The sequence below is a fragment of the Bubalus kerabau genome, chromosome 10 (genome assembly GCF_029407905.1).
Source record: "Bubalus kerabau isolate K-KA32 ecotype Philippines breed swamp buffalo chromosome 10, PCC_UOA_SB_1v2, whole genome shotgun sequence".
Classification (NCBI taxonomy): domain Eukaryota; kingdom Metazoa; phylum Chordata; class Mammalia; order Artiodactyla; family Bovidae; genus Bubalus; species Bubalus kerabau.
Window position 1 is genome coordinate 9,355,451 of NC_073633.1, and position 19,035 is coordinate 9,374,485.

Here is a 19,035-nt window from a genome sequence, read left to right on the forward strand (position 1 = left end):
GCAAGAAGAGATAAGAAAGCCTTTGTCAGCGATCAGTGCAAAGAAATAGAGGAAAACAACAGAATGGGAAAGACTAGAGATCTCTTCAAGAAAATTAGAGATACCAAGGGAAGATTTCATGCAAAGATGGGCTCAATAAAGGACAGAAATGGTATGGACCTAACAGAAGCAGAAGATATTAAGAAGAGGTGGCAAGAATACACAGAAGAACTATACAAAAAAGATCTTCATGACCCAGATAATCACGATGGTGTGGTCACTCACCTAGAGCCAGACATCCTGGAATGTGAAGTCAAGTGGGCTTTAGCGAGCATCACTACGAACAAAGCTAGTGGAGGTGATGGAATTCCAGTTGAGCTATTTCAAATCCTGAAAGATGATGCTGTGAAAGAGCTGCAGTCAATATGCCAGCAAATTGGGAAAACTCAGCAGTGGCCACAGGACTGGAAAAGGTCAGTTTTCATTCCAATCCCAAAGAAAGGCAATGCCAAAGAATGCTTAAACTACTGCACAATTGCACTCATATCACATGCTAGTAAAGTAATGCTCAAAATTCTCCCAGCCGGGCTTCAGCGATATGTGAACTGTGAACTTCCTGATGTTCAAGCTGGTTTTAGAAAAGGCAGAGGAACCAGAGATCAAATTGCCAACATCCTCTGGATCATGGACAAAGCAAGAGAGTTCCAGAAAAACATCTATTTCTGCTTTATTGGCTATGCCAAAGCCTTTGACTGTGTGGATCACAATAAACTGTGGACAATTCTGAAAGAGAAGGGAATACCAGACCACCTGACCTGCCTCTTGAGTAATCTGTATTCAGGTCAGGAAGCAACAGTTAGAACAGGACATGGAACAACAGACTGGTTCCAAATAGGTAAAGGAGTACATCAAGGCTGTATATTGTCACCCTACTTATTTAACTTCTATGCAGAGTACATCATGAGAAATGCTGGACTGGAAGAAACACAAGCTGGAATCGAAATTGCCGGGAGAAATATCAATAACCTGATATGCAGATGACACCACCCTTATGGCAGAAAGTGAAGAGGAACTAAAAAGCCTCTTGATGGAAGTGAAAGAGGAGAGCGAAAAAGTTGGCTTAAAGCTCAACATTCAGAAAATAAAGATCATGGCATCCGGTCCCATCACTTTCATGGGAAATAGATGGGGAAACAGTGGAAACAGCATCAGACTTTATTTTGGGGGGCTTCAAAATCACTGCAGATGGTGACTGCAGCCATGAAATTAGAAGACGCTTACTCCTTGGAAGGAAAGTTATGACCAACCTAGATAGCATATTGAAAAGCAGAGACATTACTTTGCCAACAAAGGTTAGTCTAGTCAAGGCTACGGTTTTTCCTGTGGTCATGTATGGATGTGAGAGTTGGACTGTGAAGAAGGCTGAGCGCCGAAGAATTGAGGCGTTTGAAGTGTGGTGTTGGAGAAGACTCTTGAGAGTCCCTTGGACTGCAAGGAGATCCAACCAGTCCATTCTGAAGGAGATCAGCCCTGGGATTTCTTTGGAAGGAATGATGCTGAAGCTGAAACTCCAATACTTTGGCCACCTGATGTGAAGAGTTGAGTCATTGGAAAAGACTGATGCTGGGAGGGATTGGGGGCAGGAGGAGAAGGGGATGACAGAGGATGAGATGGCAGGATGGCATCACTGACTCGATGGACGTGAGTCTGGGTGACCTCTGGGAGTTGGTGATGGACAGGGAGGCCTGGCGTGCTGCGATTCATGGGGTCGCAAAGAGTCGGACACAACTGAGTGACTGAACTGAACTGAAAGTTAATTTAATTCAACATAAATTTTAATTGCAGATGTCAAATGTGTGGAATGTATGAGTATTGAATTTATTGATGCATTTTGAATGTCCTTACTGATTTTTCTTTTAAAATCAATTAGTGACTTTTTTTGGTTTGTTTTTATGCATGTTTCCATTTCAAATTGGAAACTCTACTCCTCTGAGGAGGAGAGTAGTAAAGTAAAAGTATTGCACTGCCCTTAGGGGGTTTCTCTAGGGCTTCTTAGAAGTATTTTATGGATTGCATAGCTGTTGATTAAGTATAGCCAATGCTTGATTATGCCAGCTCCGGGTACGGGGGTGAGGAAACTTGGACAAAAAGAGTAGGCTCGGGATGGCTCTTGTCCCTAACCCCCACTCCAATTAGAATAGCTAGAGTGTTATTGGCTCAATATATTGGGGTTTACTCTGAGAAAAATCTAAAAAACAATGTTTGAAAACTGATGGACTCTACAACCTGCAAAACCCTTTGCAGGTGTGACATCACGTTGACACTCTATAAATCATCTTGTGTGGCAGCTTCTGGAAGTTCCATATGCCCCCTCTTTATAGTCTTCTTCCTTTTCTTTGCAATGACTCACCTTTGGCTGTAGAAGAGGTCAAACAGATTACCTTCGAGGAACACAAATTCTAGAGCCAGCGTGCACGTTGACTGATCTGTGGCCACCAGGAAACGTCCCCTCCACATGCGCTTTCTTGGAGCAGTAGGGTTATCATTTTTTATGTCTGTTTTAATTCTGGATTGAGGTTTTGCGCCATCTGCTGGACATATGTTGCTACACTACAAGAGAACATTTATTCTCAGAAGTGTTTTTTGAAATATTTATTAATACTTAAAAAAATTGTAAAAGGCATGTTTATTATAGGAAATGGATAAGTGTAGGAAATAATATAGCATAAGACAAAGATCTAGAGATAACTACTACTAATATATAGCAGGTTTTTTTTTTTTCTTTTTTAAATACACACAAGAATAAGTCCCTGGAGTAGGAAATGGCAACCCACTGCAGCTCTAGTATTCTTACCGGGAAAATTCCATGGACAGAGGAGCTTAGATAGGCTACAGTCCATGGGGTTACAAAGAGTCGGACACGACTAAGCACACACAACGCACAATTATGTCATCATTAGGTTTGATTTGTGGTTTCAGGGGTTTTGTTTTGTTTTTATTGACGTATAGTTGGTTTACAGTGCTGTGTTAGTTCCAGGTGTACAGCATATACATGTACACACACATATATATTGTTTTTCAGATTCCTTTCCATTATAGGTTATCACAAGCTTCTGAAATAGTTCTCTGTGTTATACAGTAGGTGGTACTTGTTTATCTATTTTCTGTACAATAGTATGTATCTGTTAATCCTAAATTCCCAATTATCCCTCCCACTTCCCCTTTGGTAACCATAAGTTGTTTTTCTATGTCTGTGTGTCTGTTTCTGTTTTAAATAAGAAAACATTTAAGTTTGAGGTCCACACTCTGCTCATTTGGGTTGCAGCTGTAGTAAAAGGAGAGGGCACTTTGCAGATATGAGGTTCATGGGGTGGGAGTGCACTTGGGTTCTGTGGTGTGTGAACCTTAAGGTTTGCTTTGCGAGTTATGCGAGACAGGGATCTTACTACCTTCGAACTTACCTGGGCAGCGTGGGAGAAGGTACGGGTGGGGGTGCGGGTTAGACCCTGGGGAAAGGGTCTTTTGTTGCTTGGATTCCCAGGAAACAGCTCCCTGAGTTAGTCCAGTGTGGCACTGCCCCTTTATGTCAGTGATCATGTACTGAGCCGCAGCGTGCTCGTGGCTATGACATATGCTACAGAACTGAAGTCTTACTCTCTCCTTGCTTCCAACAGTTCTTGTATTATGTCAATATTATGTTATTTATTTACATAAAGCTCCGTTATCATCATAGCTATATTGGGACTATATATCTTTTATAAATATAAAAAATGATGCTCTCTTGTCCTTCCTAATTCTTTTCATCTTAAAGTTTGAAATTAAGATTGCCAACTCTATGTTTTTTGTTTGAATGTTTCCATATATTTTTATTCATTCTTTTGTTTTTAGCCTTTTTGATATATAATTTAGAATATTATGCTAGCAGATATAATAGAGTTTGTTTTTTTAATTAAATTTGTCAGTGTGTTAAAAAGAAAAATAAATGAAGAAATCTGTTGCTTTGAAATGAGGTAAGTCCAGTACCAGAGAACAGTGTATAGACAACTAACTATAACACAGGGCTTCCTTGGTAGCTCAGTGGTAGAGAATCTGCCTGCCAATGTAGAAGACCCAGGTTTGTTCCCTGGATCTGAAAGATCCCCTAAGGAAATGGCAACCCACTCCAGTATTCTTGCCTGGAGAATCCCATGGACAGAGAAACCTGGCAAGTTATAGTCCATGTGGTCACAAATAGTCGAACTCACCTTAGCAACTAAACAACTATTACAACACAAGCTTGGAAACATAGAAGCAGGATGCTGACTCTAACTGCGCAACAGGACTGAGGAAAGGACAGTGACGTTCAGTGACAGGCTAACGGAAGGATGCAGTGACCGTGAGGCTGGGAAAGCAGACTCAGGTCATGTATCGAGGCTGAGGATCACAAAACTCCACCGCCGTGTTGGAGAAGGGAGGTGACATAGTGTAAGGCGATTTTAGGAGGATGACCGTGGTAGTCATGTGTGGAGATACCAGGATTAAAGCACATAAACCCGGCTAGGGCCCCAAGCTGTCCTGTTAACTGTGTGGAGTATGAAACAGAGATGAAAATGCCTTATTCAGTGAACTTAGGAATCAGAGTAAAGTAGAAAATCACATCCCATGACTAATTACTGCTAGATAAAGTAAAATTTGGACCCAATTGTGAAAGAAATCTGAGAGCAGATATATGTTCTGTGGATCTGGCCTCCCCAGTGGCTCGGGGTAAAGAATCTGCCTGCAATGCAGGAGACCTGGGTTCGATCCCTGGGTCAGCAAGATCCCCTGGAGAAGGAAATGGCAACCCACTCCAGTATTCTTGCCTGGAGAACTCCATGGACAGAGGAGCCTGGTGGGCTACAGTCCATGGGGTCACAAAGAGTCAGACACAACTGAAGCGACTGAGCACACAGTGCTGATGGATCCTTAACAATATGCAGAGCCTTCCAATACGAAGTAGCAGACCCTAGGGGAAACTGGAAACCCTTCCCTTAGAATTGAAAGCCTTCAATAGACTTCCAGTACATCCTTGGCACCTGAGCGACCAGGAAAATGGGGCAGAGTGTGGAGACGCACGGAAACGATGCTTGCTGTTGGAGTGGTAGGACTGGGGAGACAGGGTGGCAGTCAGCTGTGCAGCTCCTTGTCTTGATCAGTAAAAGGACCAGGGACATTCCAAGTCAGAGGAGTTGCAAGCCAGGAGCACATGCGAAGCCGGAAAGAATGGCCTCCATGCTATGACCAGAGATAATCAGAAATGATTAGAATGGGACCTCTGCAAAGGCACTGGGGAAAAAACCCAAATAATTGGGGAAGAATACACAGCAGAACAAATACACCATAAAGAAGAAGAAAATATGAACAAATTTCTCCATGGAATAAAAAATAATTTGGGAGCATTCCTCTTTGAAATGAAAGGTCAAATCAGAGATAGGACTCTTTTAAAGAGATGAATCATGTCTTATTTGTCTTTTTATCTTTCACAGGGTGCCTCGCCAGTAAGGTATTTAATCAATGCTTGCTATGTGAATGATTCAAAGAGCAGTCATAATAGATCCCAGTGAGCACCTCCAGTGATCAAGGCACTGGTCCTAGTTCAGGTTATCAGCTTCATTCACTTCTAAACCTTCATGTTGATTCCCACTAGGAAGTCTGTCCTTTCAAAAGTACGACTCATAAGAGTTTCACAACGGAACAGTACCTTAATCAAACGATAACCTGCAGTAATGGTACCCGACAGTAAGGATTCATCTCACTGGGATCCTTCCAGTAGAGGCTCAGATAAACCCACTGAAAGCCTGTTCAGTAGCTGCTGAGAAGGATTCTAATGCAGTTAGGAAGTTAAACTAGAGAGTTTCCTACTGCAGCCCCTTCCTTGATGCTCCTGACTCTCAAAATCAGTGACTTTAATTACTTTATAAGCCACATCCTATATCACATTGGGTTTATTAAAATTATTTGGCTGCAAGTAACAAATTTTCTTATATACCCTTCTTTCTCACAGGAAGGGTAAATACTCATTTGTGCTATTTTCAGTTAATAGAATATTCTGGAAATTATGTCATAAAGATCTTCCTCATTCTTTTTCACAGCTGCATAGTAGTCTATGTTTATAGTACATGTGGCTACATCATACTTTGTTCAACCACTCTTGTATGTATGGGCATTCCAATATTTCCCAGTTTAAGAAATACTACAATACATAAGTTTATGAGTGGTGTTATTTTTAAAGTAACAGTTGAACTCTTGAACAGTATGGGGGTTGAAATGCTGACCTTCTACAATGGCAAAATTCTGATCATAACTTGTAGCCAGACTTGCATATCCAGAATTCCTGTGTCCAGGGTTTCTCAGAATGCATGGATTCAACCTCCAGCAGGTTTAGCTATCCATGAATCATGGGTGTGCCTGCATTCTAAGTTGCTTCAGTTGTGTCTGACTCTTCCGTGACTCTATGAGCTGAAGACCAGCGGACTCCTTTGTCCATGGGATTCTCCAGGCAAGAATACTTGAGTGGGTTGCCATGCCCTCCTCTAGGGGATCTTTCCAACTTAGGGATCGAACCCTCATTTCTTACATCTGCTGCATTGGCAGGCAGGTTCTTTACCACTAGCATCACTTGGGAAGTCCGTGGATCATGTGGTATTATGGTATTGAAAAAAAATAGCTGTATAAGTGGACCTGTACAGTTCAAACCCATGTTGTTCAAGGGTTAACTATGAGATGGCTGGATGGCATCACTGACTCGATACACATGAGTTTGGGTGAACTCTGGGAGCTGGTGATGGACAGGGAGGCCTGACGTGCTGCAATTCATGGGGTCGCAAAGAGTCAGACACGACTGAGCAACTGAACTGAACTGATATAGTTTGTTACAAATTCGTATACAGATAGCTGCTGCTGCTGCTGCTGCTAAGTCTCTTCAGTAGTGTCCGACTCTGTGCGACCCCGGAGACGGCAGCCCACCAGACTCCCCCGTCCCTGGGATGCTCCAGGCAAGAACACTGGAGTGGGTTGCCATTTCCTCCTCCAGTGCATGCAAGTAAAGAGTGAAAGTGAAGTCGCTCAATTGTGTCCAACTCTTAGCGACCCCATGGACTGCAGCCTGCCAGGCTCCTCCATCCATGGGATTTTCCAGGCAAGAGTACTGGAGTGGGGTGCCATTGCCTTCTCCGATTCAGGTAGCTACAAACTGACAAATGAATATAACTTACAAATATAAAGGATTTTAAACTCCAAGAATTAACAGGTAACTGAAGAGTGTTTTACCGTGTGAATTCTTAATTTTAAAACAGCCAATTTTGAATTACCTCCACTTAAGCTCTAAAAAACCTGAGAACATCTGAAGAGAGAAAATTATTTTCTTAGTCAAAGTCATGTCAAAGTGCAATATATTCAGGACTAGGAACTTTAGCAAAGTATAATTAACTTTACAAAATACTATCTTCCATCTTTTAAAATCATATTGTTATCTTTTTAAAAAAATGATGTGAAATTCCTCTGAAACTTTGCTAGCTACATGATTAGTTTGCAATGCTTTAGATTTTTTTAAGCAGGTCTCCCTTTTTGTTTTTTTATTGAGGTGTGGTTAATTTACAGTGTTGTGTTAATTCAAGTGCACAGTGATTCAGTTATGCACATATATATTCTTTTTCAGATATTTTTCATTATAAGCTATTGTAAGATATATAGTTCCCTCCGCTATTAAAAATATCATTAGAATTTGCTTGAGAAACTTGAAAATAATGCAGGAAAATTATTTTGTGTAATTTATATCTTTTTAAAATTGAAGAAATAAGAGGAAGCAATAACTTTTGAACTTGTGGCACATATTTCTTAGCACTTAAATTTTTAAAAAAGATTTTCAGTTGGAACTTTTCTTGGTTGACCATAATCCGTATCCTTTAGAGGATTTTCCTTCAGTTTTACAGGATAATCCTTTGTATTTGGACCTTGATGTATGTTCTTTCTGTAGCATCTTGTGTGGTCAGATCAGTGAAGAGTGCATTCTCCTGTTATACATGTAAGAACAAAGCCAAACATTGGCCAAAGATGTGTTTTTGTAAGGTGTGATTGCCTGTGAAAAAATCTGGCAGGATTTTTACCTGATTTGAGGATTGTTAATCCTTAACTGGCAAGATGGAATTGGCAGTTCTTACATGACAAGATGATGTATTTTTGATGGGCAGAATTTACTATGTAGTCTCAAAAATACAGCCTTTGCCTTATGGTTATAAAATTCAGGTCAAACATACTTAATTCTGGTACCACCTTAAGGTTTTACATCACTGCCGAAGGAATTACAAGCTCTTATAACTAAGATTTTGTTTCCTTTTTCCTTGTTTTTGTGGCAAAAGTTATTAGGAGTGAAATGATGGTTTTTACCATATAATTCAGAAATGAACGAGGCAGGTGTTAATCTCTCTGAAAAGTGGTTTTAATGACCCGCATCACAACATCTGAGTCCTGGTGACGGAGGAGAATGATTAGAGGACTGTAATTTAGAGATTAATGTATGTCTTAGGCACAGCTTACAAACATGGTTTAGTTTCTCATTGAGAAGTAGGCACTCACATCAGTTTTTTTCTAAATGGTTTTTAGCTTAAATGTGTATGTATACATCTTTATATTTATATGCAATACTTACTGTGTAATCTCAAGAATACAGCAGTTACTTAATGGATATAAAATTCAGGTCACATATACTTAATTCTGGCACCACCTTCAGGTCTTGTATCCCTGCAAGATACAAGATACAAGATGGGTTGGAAGCTCCTGTAACTTGACAGTTTTGTTTCCCTTCTTTGTTCTTTGCAAGATTTCTGTGTGTGTGTGTGTGTGTTGTGTGTTGGTCACTCAGTCACAGTCCGACTCTACAATCCCATGGACTGTAGCCCACCAGGCTCCTCTGTCCATGGAGTTCTCCAGACAAGAATATTGGTGTGGGTGGCCATTTCCTTCTCCAGGGGATCTTCCCCACCCAGGAATGGAACCTGGGTTTCCTGCATTGCAGGCAGATTCTTTGACCATCTGAGCCATCAGGGAAGCCTTTACTACATATATGTATCCATTATATATGTATATTGGGCTGTTTACACTGAAGTGTAAAAATAGCTAGGAAACAATTTGCTGTTAACATTAGTTGAATATCTGAAGTTGAGATATAACATTGAGCAGTAGAGTTAAATTGTGGATTCTAGATTCGTTGCTTATTGCAGATTGAAGATGGGTGAGCAAATGAAATGATCATTGCCTGATTTTACATGATTTTAGATAGACTCATGGTGGAAGAGATAGGTAACAATTACACCCACCCTCCAGCCCCTCTGTTTTTCCACCTCTCCTCCTCTCAGCCACTCTGACAAGGCGTTAAATTGTAGGAACACCTTAGGGGCCTTCTGACTTTTCCCCCAGAGGGTTCTGCGGTTTCTCAGCAAAACAAAGGAAACCAGGCAGTACAGTTTCTCTTTGTCTGGTATTCTTCTCCTCTTTATCATCCAAACATAAAGGTATGTGTGCTTTCTCTTTCCCACTGCTTCGGCTTGGCAAGGCAACTCTCATTGCTAAGTAGGCACTCACAACATTGTGAAAATCATCACTGGAAAGACCCTCCTTTTCAAATGATGCTCTTGAGTCCCTCTGAAGCTGGCAGAGAGAGGAGAGGTAAAAGTAAGCCACAGGATGTCGATTCTGAATAGATACCATCACAGTCAAGGTGGTGCAGGTAAGAGCAGAAGAAAATTGGGGTGCTTTTGTTGCAGAGCATCGTAAAACAAAAACAAAAACTAAGAAATGAGCGTACAAGGGCCTTAGGAAAAAGGACCTCCACGCTTGAAATTTGGGATGAGTGGTTCTGAAGTATGTTTACCAGGACACATTTGAATGTATACTTAGCAGCATCAGGCTGAAGTGGCCCAGGCTGTTGGTCTCATAAACCAGTTTTCTTCTTTTGCTTTGCATTGATGGGGCAGACTCATCAGGCAGACATTTTTTTTGTTGTTTTTAAATAATCCTTAAAATCACAAGGAGGAATATAAATGTATAATTGAAGAGATCCAGATAATGAGTGAGGTGTGAACTCATTAGGGGCTTTGGTTTCATTCAGAATGACCACACAGAATGCAGCCTTCCTGGCACTAATAAAAAATAGAATAAAAGCAACAGTATGGTCACACAGCTTATCATATTCTCTTCTGAGTGCATTTCAAATTACTTTATGATAGCTGTTTTCACATTATTTTATACTGGGCCATTTTACATGTGTATGTGTGGCAAATCCAGCAATAAAAATGTTTCTAGGAATCATTATACATTGCAAATAAAGTTGTTTCTAAAGCATTAACGTTGCTTTAAAAACATGCTCAAAGACTTGGATCAAGATAACTTTTAATTCTTATGGAAGAAGGGCGATGGAGATTTCGTTGGAGATATCCAGTGATTTTGTGGCTTTGAATACAACTGAGTCAGCCAGGAGGGAGCAGCAAGGGAATGGCCTAAATTGATCGCCAGCACCAAAGTTGTTTCTGTTCCCAAATAGGTCCCTGGTGGGATTGGCTCACCTATTATCTGAGTGATCTGTCATTTTCACCAAGAATGGGAATTGAGGCTAGAGACAGAATGAGATTAAGAGAACTTGACTCTGTTCTTCAAGGGCATTGAATGAAAACGTGTGTGTGTTTTACTTCTAAATGTTTCCTGAGGAGTGTCTGACTGAGAGCCTCTCTGAATAAACCCCTTTATGTGCTACTGAGTAAAAGTGGAGACCAACTTTTGAGCTAGAGCTTAAACTGAAGACTTGTCCTCCCTTGAAAATGTGAAAATATCCTTAGGGATAAAAGTAGAAAAAGCACTTTACCTTGTGCAAGATACCATCAGCTGACTTTAACCCTACCGTGCTGGAGGCAACCCGGAGACAGAGTTAAGTGCTTACAGTTGTGAGTCATTTCGCTGCGTTTCCCTCGATCCGGGTACCTGAGAGTGAGCAGAAATGCGGGGCTCAGGGCCCAGTGCTGTTTCTGGGGTGACCTAGTTCTGGAGGCCTCCACAGGGTGAGAAACTTGCCCGGGTGTATGGATCTGGAGTTTAAAGGTAAACACAATTCCGTCATGCTGGCTCTTAGGTACGTACAGTAGTAGTGTGTGTGCGCTCAGTCGTGGCCCACTCTTGCAACCCCATGGTCTGCAGCCTGCCAGGCTCCTCTGTCCATGGGATTCTCTAGGCAAGAACACTGGAGGGGGTTGCCATTTCCTCCTCCAGGGATCTTCCCAACCCAGGGATCAAACCCCTCTTGTTCCTGCATTGGCAGGCGGAGGCATTACCACTGGTGCCACCTGTACATATAAGTCCACTTTAATACTTCATCTGATTCCTAACCTGAGAAACTGGACAAAAGCCTGTCTGTCCAGGGCTCTTCCCAGTCAGCATTTTCTGAAAGGATTTTTAGGAGTAATCTTATCTGTATGTAAGAACTATACAAAAAAGATCTTCACGACCCAGATAATCACGATGGTGTGATTACTGACCTAGAGCCAGACATCCTGGAATGTGAAGTCAAGTGGGCCTTAGAAAGCATCACTACAAACAAAGCTAGTGGAGGTGAGGGAATTCCAGTTGAGCTATTCCAAATCCTGAAAGATGGTGCTGTGAAAGTGCTGCAGTCAATATGCCAGCAAATTTGGAAAACTCAGCAGTGGCCACAGGACTGGAAAAGGTGTTTTCATTCCAATCCCAAAGAAAGGCAATGCCAAAGAATGCTCAAACTACTGCACAATTGCACTCATCTCACATGCTAGTAAAGTAATGCTCAAAATTCTCCAAGCCAGGCTTCAGCAATACGTGAACCGTGAACTTCTAGTTGTTCAACCTGGTTTTAGAAAAGGCAGGGGAACCAGAAATCAAATTGCCAACATCTGCTGGATCATGGAAAAAGCAAAAGAGTTCCAGAAAAACATCTATTTCTGCTTTATTGACTATGCCAAAGACTTTGACTGTGTGGATCACAATAAACTGTGGAAAATTCTTCAAGAGTTGGAAAGACCAGACTACCTGACCTGCCTCTTGAGAAACCTACATGCAGGTCAGGAAGCTACAGTTAGAACCGGACATGGAACAACAGACTGGTTCCAAATAGGAAAAGGAGTACGTCAAGGCTGTATATTGTCACCCTGCTTATTTAACTTATATGCAGAGTACATGATGAGAAACGCTGGGCTGGAAGAAGCACAAGCTGGAATCAAGATTGCCGGGAGAAATATCAATCACCTCAGATACGCAGATGACACCACCCTTATGGCAGAAAGTGAAGAGGAACTAAAAAGCCTCTTGATGGAAGTGAAAGAGGAGAGTGAAAAAGTTGGCTTAAAGCTCAACATTCAGAAAATGAAGATCATGGCATCCGGTCCCATCACTTCATGGGAAATAGATGGGGAAACAGTGGAAACAGTGTCAGACTTTATTTTTTGGGGCTCCAAAATCACTGCAGATGGTGACTGCAGCCATGAAATTAAAAGACGCTTACTCCTTGGAAGGAAAGTTATGACCAACCTAGATAGCATATTCAAAAGCAGAGACATTACTTTGCCAACAAAGGTCCGTCTAGTCAAGGCTATGGTTTTTCCTGTGGTCGTGTATGGATGTGAGAGTTGGACTGTGAAGAAAGCTGAGCGCTGAAGAATTGATGCTTTTGAAGTGTGGTGTTGGAGAAGACTCTTGAGAGTCCCTTGGACTGCAAGGAGATCCAACCAGTCCATTCTGAAGGAGATCAGCCCTGGGATTTCTTTGGAAGGAATGATACTAAAGCTGAAACTGCAGTACTTTGGCCACCTCATGCGAAGAGTTGAGTCATTGGAAAAGACTCTGATGCTGGGAGGGATTGGGGGCAGGAGGAGAAGGGGACGACAGAGGATGAGATGGCTGGATAGCATCACTGACTCGATGGATGTGAGTTTGAGTGAACTCCCGGGAGTTGGTGATGGACAGGGAGGCCTGGTGTGCTGCGATTCATGGGGTCGCAAAGAGTCGGACACGACTGAGTGACTGAACTGAGCTGAACTGATCTGTATGTAACTTTCTTCTTTTCAGCTGACTTCTGAATCCAATCCTGAGGTCAGTTATGGCTCATGTGTCTGAGATGGGACCCCTTTCCCAGCACATCTTGGAGGTGTGTGCTGGGACAGAGAGGTGGGAGGAGGCAGACTTGAGTTGATCTAAATGCATCTTCCCCTGTTCCTAGTCCAGCTTTGATTGAAAAGGCTCCGTGTGGCTCAGGTTGATTATATCCAATCCCTAAATGATACCCTGTGGTCATCATAAAAACAAAGCTTGAAGCAGTGTAACTTCCTGAAAAGGGCATAGTTTAGGGAGTCAGACAAATCTGGATTTTAAATCAGTGTGGCCTACACGATCTTTCTGGGCCTTAGTTTCCTCATCTGTAAAACAGGGATAGCAGTATCTAGTTCAGAGTGCAGTAGTGGAATTAAATGAAATAATATATGTAGAATGGTGGTTAACAAAGTGCTTGACACATAGTAGGAGCCTAATAATTAGCATTATTAGCATGATATTTATGAAATATTTATTGAGTACTAGCTATGTACTGGAGAATGCAATGGCACCCCACTCCAGTACTCTTGCCTGGAAAAAATCCCATGGACGGAGGAGCCTGGTAGGCTGCAGTCCATGGGGTCGCTGAGTCGGACACGACTGAGCGACTTCACTTTCACTTTTCACTTTCATGCGTTGGAGAAGGAAATGGCAAGCCACTCCAGTGTTCTTGCCTGGAGAACCCCAGGGACGGGGGAGCCTGGTGGGCTGCCGTCTCTGGGGTCGCACAGAGTTGGACATGACTGAAGCGACTTAGCAGCAGCAGCAGCAGCTATGTACTGGGCTTACCAGGTGGCTAAGTGGTAAAGAATCTGCCTTTCATTAAAGATTCAGAAGATGCAGGTTCAATCCCTGAGTCGGGAAGATACCTTGAAAAAGAAAATAGCAACCCACTCCAGTATTCTTAATCTTATTTGTGTCATGGATGCCTATGGGCCATTTCTCAGAATGTTTTTTTTTTTTTTCCAGAATGATGTTTTTAATCATACAGAAAAAAATTTATAAGGTTACAAAGAAAACCAATCATATTGAAATACACTTACCAAAATGTTAAAAAAACAGTTTATGTTGGTGATATATGTTTTATTGGGGCTTCCCAGGTGGTGCTAGTGGTAAAGAACCCTCCTGGCAATGCAGGAGACATAGGAGACATGGGTTCGATCTCTGGTTTGGGAAGATCCCCGGGAGGAGGGCATGGCAACCCACTCCAGTATTCTTGCCTGGAGAATCCTATGGACAGAGGAACCTGGTGGGCTACAGTCCATAAGGTTGCAAAGAACTGGACAAGACTCAGGTGACTTATCATGCATATTTTTTATTATTAATGTGTCAAATGAGATCTACCATCATTTCGAAGAGATGGTGAGTCTCAATGACATTTTGACATATCCCCAACTATAATGAGTTATAAAAAACTTCTGTCAAAAGTGTGACTAACACTATTGTGGTTTGTTGGTTTTTTTGTAATAAAAGGAAATATCAGAATTTCAGTTAAAGGTGAGTAAAAATAAATAGGTATTCTTTATTCATCCCAAGTTCAAGGGTCCCCTGCTTTCCTTCTCTGGTTAGGAACCCCTGCATGGGAAATGCCAAGCAGGGGAATAAATGGAGTTCTGAACCATTTTATTACTTTTCCTGGGACAGGTATTTTGGACTCCTACTAAAATCCAATTACAGTTTTAGGACCTGGTGGAATTCTACTAAAAATTCCTTTTGCTTTATTCAGAGCAAGAAGGAGTAAGTTTTACCCCTAATCTAATCTATTTGTGGAGACCTACATTTCTGTTGGCGAAGACTGTTGAGAGTCCCTTGGACTTCAAGGAGATCCAACCAGTCCATCCTAAAGGAGATCAGTCCTGGGTGTTTGTTGGAAGGACTGATGCTGAAGCTGAAACTCCAATACTTTGGCCACCTCATGTGACGAGTTGACTCATTGGAAAAGACCCTGATGCTAGGAGGGATTGGGGGCAGGAGGAGAAGGGGATGACAGAGGATGAGATGGCTGGATGGCATCACCAACTCGATGGACATGAGTTTGAGTAAGCTCTGGGAGTTGGTGATGGACAGGGAGCCGGGCATGCTGCGATTCATGGGGTCGCAGAGTCGGACATGACTGAGCGACTGAACTGAACATTTATTTCATGAAGGACTTAAAGACATGTTGGGTCGAGGATTTGCATAAAATACTCATTTTTCCCAATGCAGTTAAATGGATGCTCTTTCAGATGTTCTTGCCTGCAAAGATGATCATAAAGTCATGACTATTCCCATATGGAAGAAAATTTGTTACATGAAGAAGCTAGAAGGTTTAGGACACCTCTGGGGGCAATTTTCTTGAGGAAGCTTCTAACTGAGCCCAAGAAAGAAAGGACTCTTTGAGGATGAGAGTGATGGGGAGGCTTCTTGGAATAAAGAGATAAACCAGGGTTCAAAGGGGAAGGTTGGAATTAGGTAAGCGATGGGAGGGATGTTAACAGGAGTGGGTAGCTCAGTAGCTTTGGCCCAAGGGAAGGAATGTGGGGAGGTGAGCCTAGATAGGTCACCAGAGTCCATTTCGATGAACCTTCACTGATATGCCAGGGATGTGAGATGTTATTGGCAGAGGGGAGTCACTGAAGTCTTCATAGGAATCAGATAAAGACATTTCTGATTTAAAAATATCAACATGACCACAATGTTCTGGGTAAATTTAGGGTAGGAAGAAATTGTGGGCAGTCGTTATAGGATGAGATGGCAAAACTGAGTGAAGAAAATTACACCTATCCTAACCGCCTGTAATTTCCTAAGGATGATTCATCTGGAGAACTTATTAATTATTGCCAATCATCACGATTTTCCTCCACAAGTGGTCACCCCAATAGGGCTGACATCTGACAAGGAATTGATCATTTTAAAATAGCTCCGTATGGTTTTATCTCCAGATAGCTGGAGAAACGCTCTCTGGGAATGTCTGGCTGATGTGAAATTGCATGGGATAGTGTCAAAGCAAAAACTGCACCTGACCAAGTGAAACAGGCAAAGTAGATTCTGTACCATGCTATCATAGAGAAGGAAAGCCAGAACTCAGTCTGAACTCAACTGCACTGAAATAAACGTGGGAGTGAAATATTAGAGGATTTTAGGGGCGAGATCCATGGGATGTGTTGAGCACATTGAGTAATTCCAAAGCTTGCAAATGTTCTCTGTGATTAGGCCGCCTGTGTTTACTAACCGGCGCTCACTACTCCACCAATGAGTGAGTTAGGCTTCTCTGCCTTCTCTCAGAGACTGGCAAATGGGTGTCTGGTCTTTCTGGCTGATAACATTTCAAAGGGATAGTTCATAGTCCTTGAGAAAGACCTTCTGGGCTTGTAAAACTGGCCTTAGGAGGCTGGGAAAAGATTTACATCTCAATGGAGTAGAGAAAGAATTCACAATGACACATTTTCTGAAGAAAGGATGTAAGAAAAGGGAGGTCAAGGCATAGAGTCAGAAAAAGGCGGAAGTTTAGTCAGACCGAGGTGAACATTATACTCATCTTGGTCATTATTGCTATTACTATTATTGCTGTCTTTCGGGTAGCTTCTACCTGACTCATTGGGAAAAGCCCTGATGCTGGGAAAAAATTGAAGGCAGAAGAGGGCTCAGAGGATGAGATGGTTGGATGGCATCACTGATTCAATGGGGCTGAACTTGGGCAAACTCCAGGAGATGGTGAGGGACAGAGAAACCTGGCGTGCTGCAGTCCATGGGGTCATAGAGTTGGATATGAACTGGTGACTAAACAACAACCACCTGATACAGGATGGAAAGGAAGAGTCAGTGTTAGGAATGTTAGGAAAGAAAAGTCAACATGACTTCTAACCTACCTTGGGAACTGGAGAGGGGATACAAGAGTGGACAGTGCACATCTAGTGGCCCTGGACATGGGAGAATGCAGAGGTGTTGGTGGGATTGGAATTTCTGGTTGGCAGGCAGAGGCAGAGCGGTAGTGAGGATGGACTGGTCATAACTGAGCATAACGCTCAGGTCCTTTGTTAGAAACAGTGCCCTGCTCCCAGCATGGGTGGTTGATGAGAGAGGCGGGAGCCAGCAGGGTGGCAGTACCATTTCTGGAGCATGGTCCTTTCTGGCAGAACACTGCAGAGAAGCTCAGAGTGGGCATTTGTCATTGGCACCGTGTGTGAGCTTCACCTAAGATGCGCACGTGCACACACACATACACACGTGTGTCTGCAGAGACATCTTGTACATATATTGAAGTATTTCAAAGTAAATTACAGGCATGTAAACAGCTGAGTTGTATGGAAAACTGATTGTTTCCATTTACCACAAATTGTGTTAGAAATTTGTCAGAAAACTTGAGTGAGAAAGTTAGGGCTTTTGGAGGCAACCCAGGCAATGATTTCGGAAGATGTGATAATGAAACCATGGGAGCAGAGATGTTCGCAAAGTTACTGAGGATGTGTGTATGATAACACATCTTACTGTTTTTCAAGGAAGTAAGTGTAAGTGGGGGAAGAACCCAGGTCTAAGAATTTCTAGTCCTCTTGAGCAGGAGTGGATGGCCTCAGGGTTGCCTGCTCCTGCGAGGTCTGCGATGCTAAGAACTGTCAAAGGTACTTTGCTCATTGAACACCCGGCCAAGAAGACATCAGTAAAGCATTCTGGAGAAGTAAGATGCAGGATTTAAGAGTGAGTGGTAAAGAAAAATTAAGAGCCAGGAAAGCAATGGTTTTTCCAGTAAGTCTGGCTTTGAGAAGAGAGTAAGATGTTGGGAGAGAGCAGGAAAGTCACAGGGTTAAGTTACTTGGAATATATGATGTTAATGTGTTTTTATTTTTTCCAATTACTTCTCTTTAGTGATCAGAAATGACTGAACAATCAGGAAAAACCAATTCCACGCAAGAGAGACCTGCAGGTCAAACTTCTGAGAAAAACTGTCAGATCGGACAGAAGCAACTGGTATGGCACATGGATACTATGATTCCGTGGTATTTGGGGCGTTCTCAACGTGTGGAGTCTCTGTGTTGCCTTGGATTTGGGTGGGAAGGTGGCCCCATCAGGATTCCACGGGAAGGATCTCTGCTCCCTCATCCACATCCTGCTCACTGCCAGGCTGCTCTCATCTCCCCTGTCCCCTCTGTGCCTCTCAGTTCCCAGTGTCCTGTGTGATAAAGTCCTACCCTTGGAGTAGAATAATTGCCAAGAATATGGTCAAGTATTTTCATGTAACAAATCCTTGTGTTTTTTTCCCCCAGGATAGTATGCTATCCTGGCTCGAAAACTCGGCCCAGGTTAACACACCTAACCCTTAACATAAGATACTATTGTTAATCCATTCTGCAAAAGGAGAAACTGAGTCTTAGAAGAAGTAGGAATGTTCTTAAAGCACCCCAGTAAGAGTGGTAGAGCCAGGGTTTGAGCAGAGACATCTAATTCCTTGTTGTGCTTCAGAGAATAGTAGATCATGCTAAGCTGTGTTTATTACACACCTATACCTAAATATCAGAGAAGGCAATGGCACCCCACTCCAGTACTCTTGCCTGGAAAATCCCATGGACGGAGGAGCCTGGTAGGCTGCAGTCCATGGGATCGCTAAGAGTCGGACACAACTGAGCGACTTCACTTTCACTTTTCACTTTCATGCATTGGAAAAGGAAATGGCAACCCACTCCAGTGTTCTTGCCTGGAAAATCCCAGGGACGGGGGAGCCTGGTAGGCTACCGTCTGTGGGGTCACACAGAGTCGGACACAAGTGAAGTGACTTAGCATAGCATACCTAAATATGGAGAAGGCAGTGGCACCCTACTCCAGTACTCTTGCCTGGAAAATCCCATGGATGGAGGAGCCTGGTAGGCTGCAGTCCATGGGGTTGCTAAGAGTTGGACACGACTGAGCGATTTCACTTTCACTTTTCACTTTCATGCATTGGAGAAGGAAATGGCACCTCACTCC

The 19,035-nt window shown here is 42.6% G+C and overlaps 1 protein-coding gene across 4 annotated transcripts in view; it reads left to right on the forward strand.

Moving 5' to 3' along the window:
- The window catches only part of ARL14EPL (ADP ribosylation factor like GTPase 14 effector protein like), a 30,096-nt gene that overhangs the window by 2,498 nt on the left and 8,563 nt on the right, over positions 1–19,035 (forward strand). For all 4 annotated transcript variants that reach the window (XM_055536556.1, XM_055536557.1, XM_055536555.1 and 1 more), the window contains exon 2: positions 17,941–18,042. In XM_055536556.1, the coding sequence (XP_055392531.1) occupies positions 17,950–18,042 (93 nt within the window). In that variant the 5' untranslated portion in view covers positions 17,941–17,949. The remainder of the gene's footprint in view (positions 1–17,940; positions 18,043–19,035) is intronic.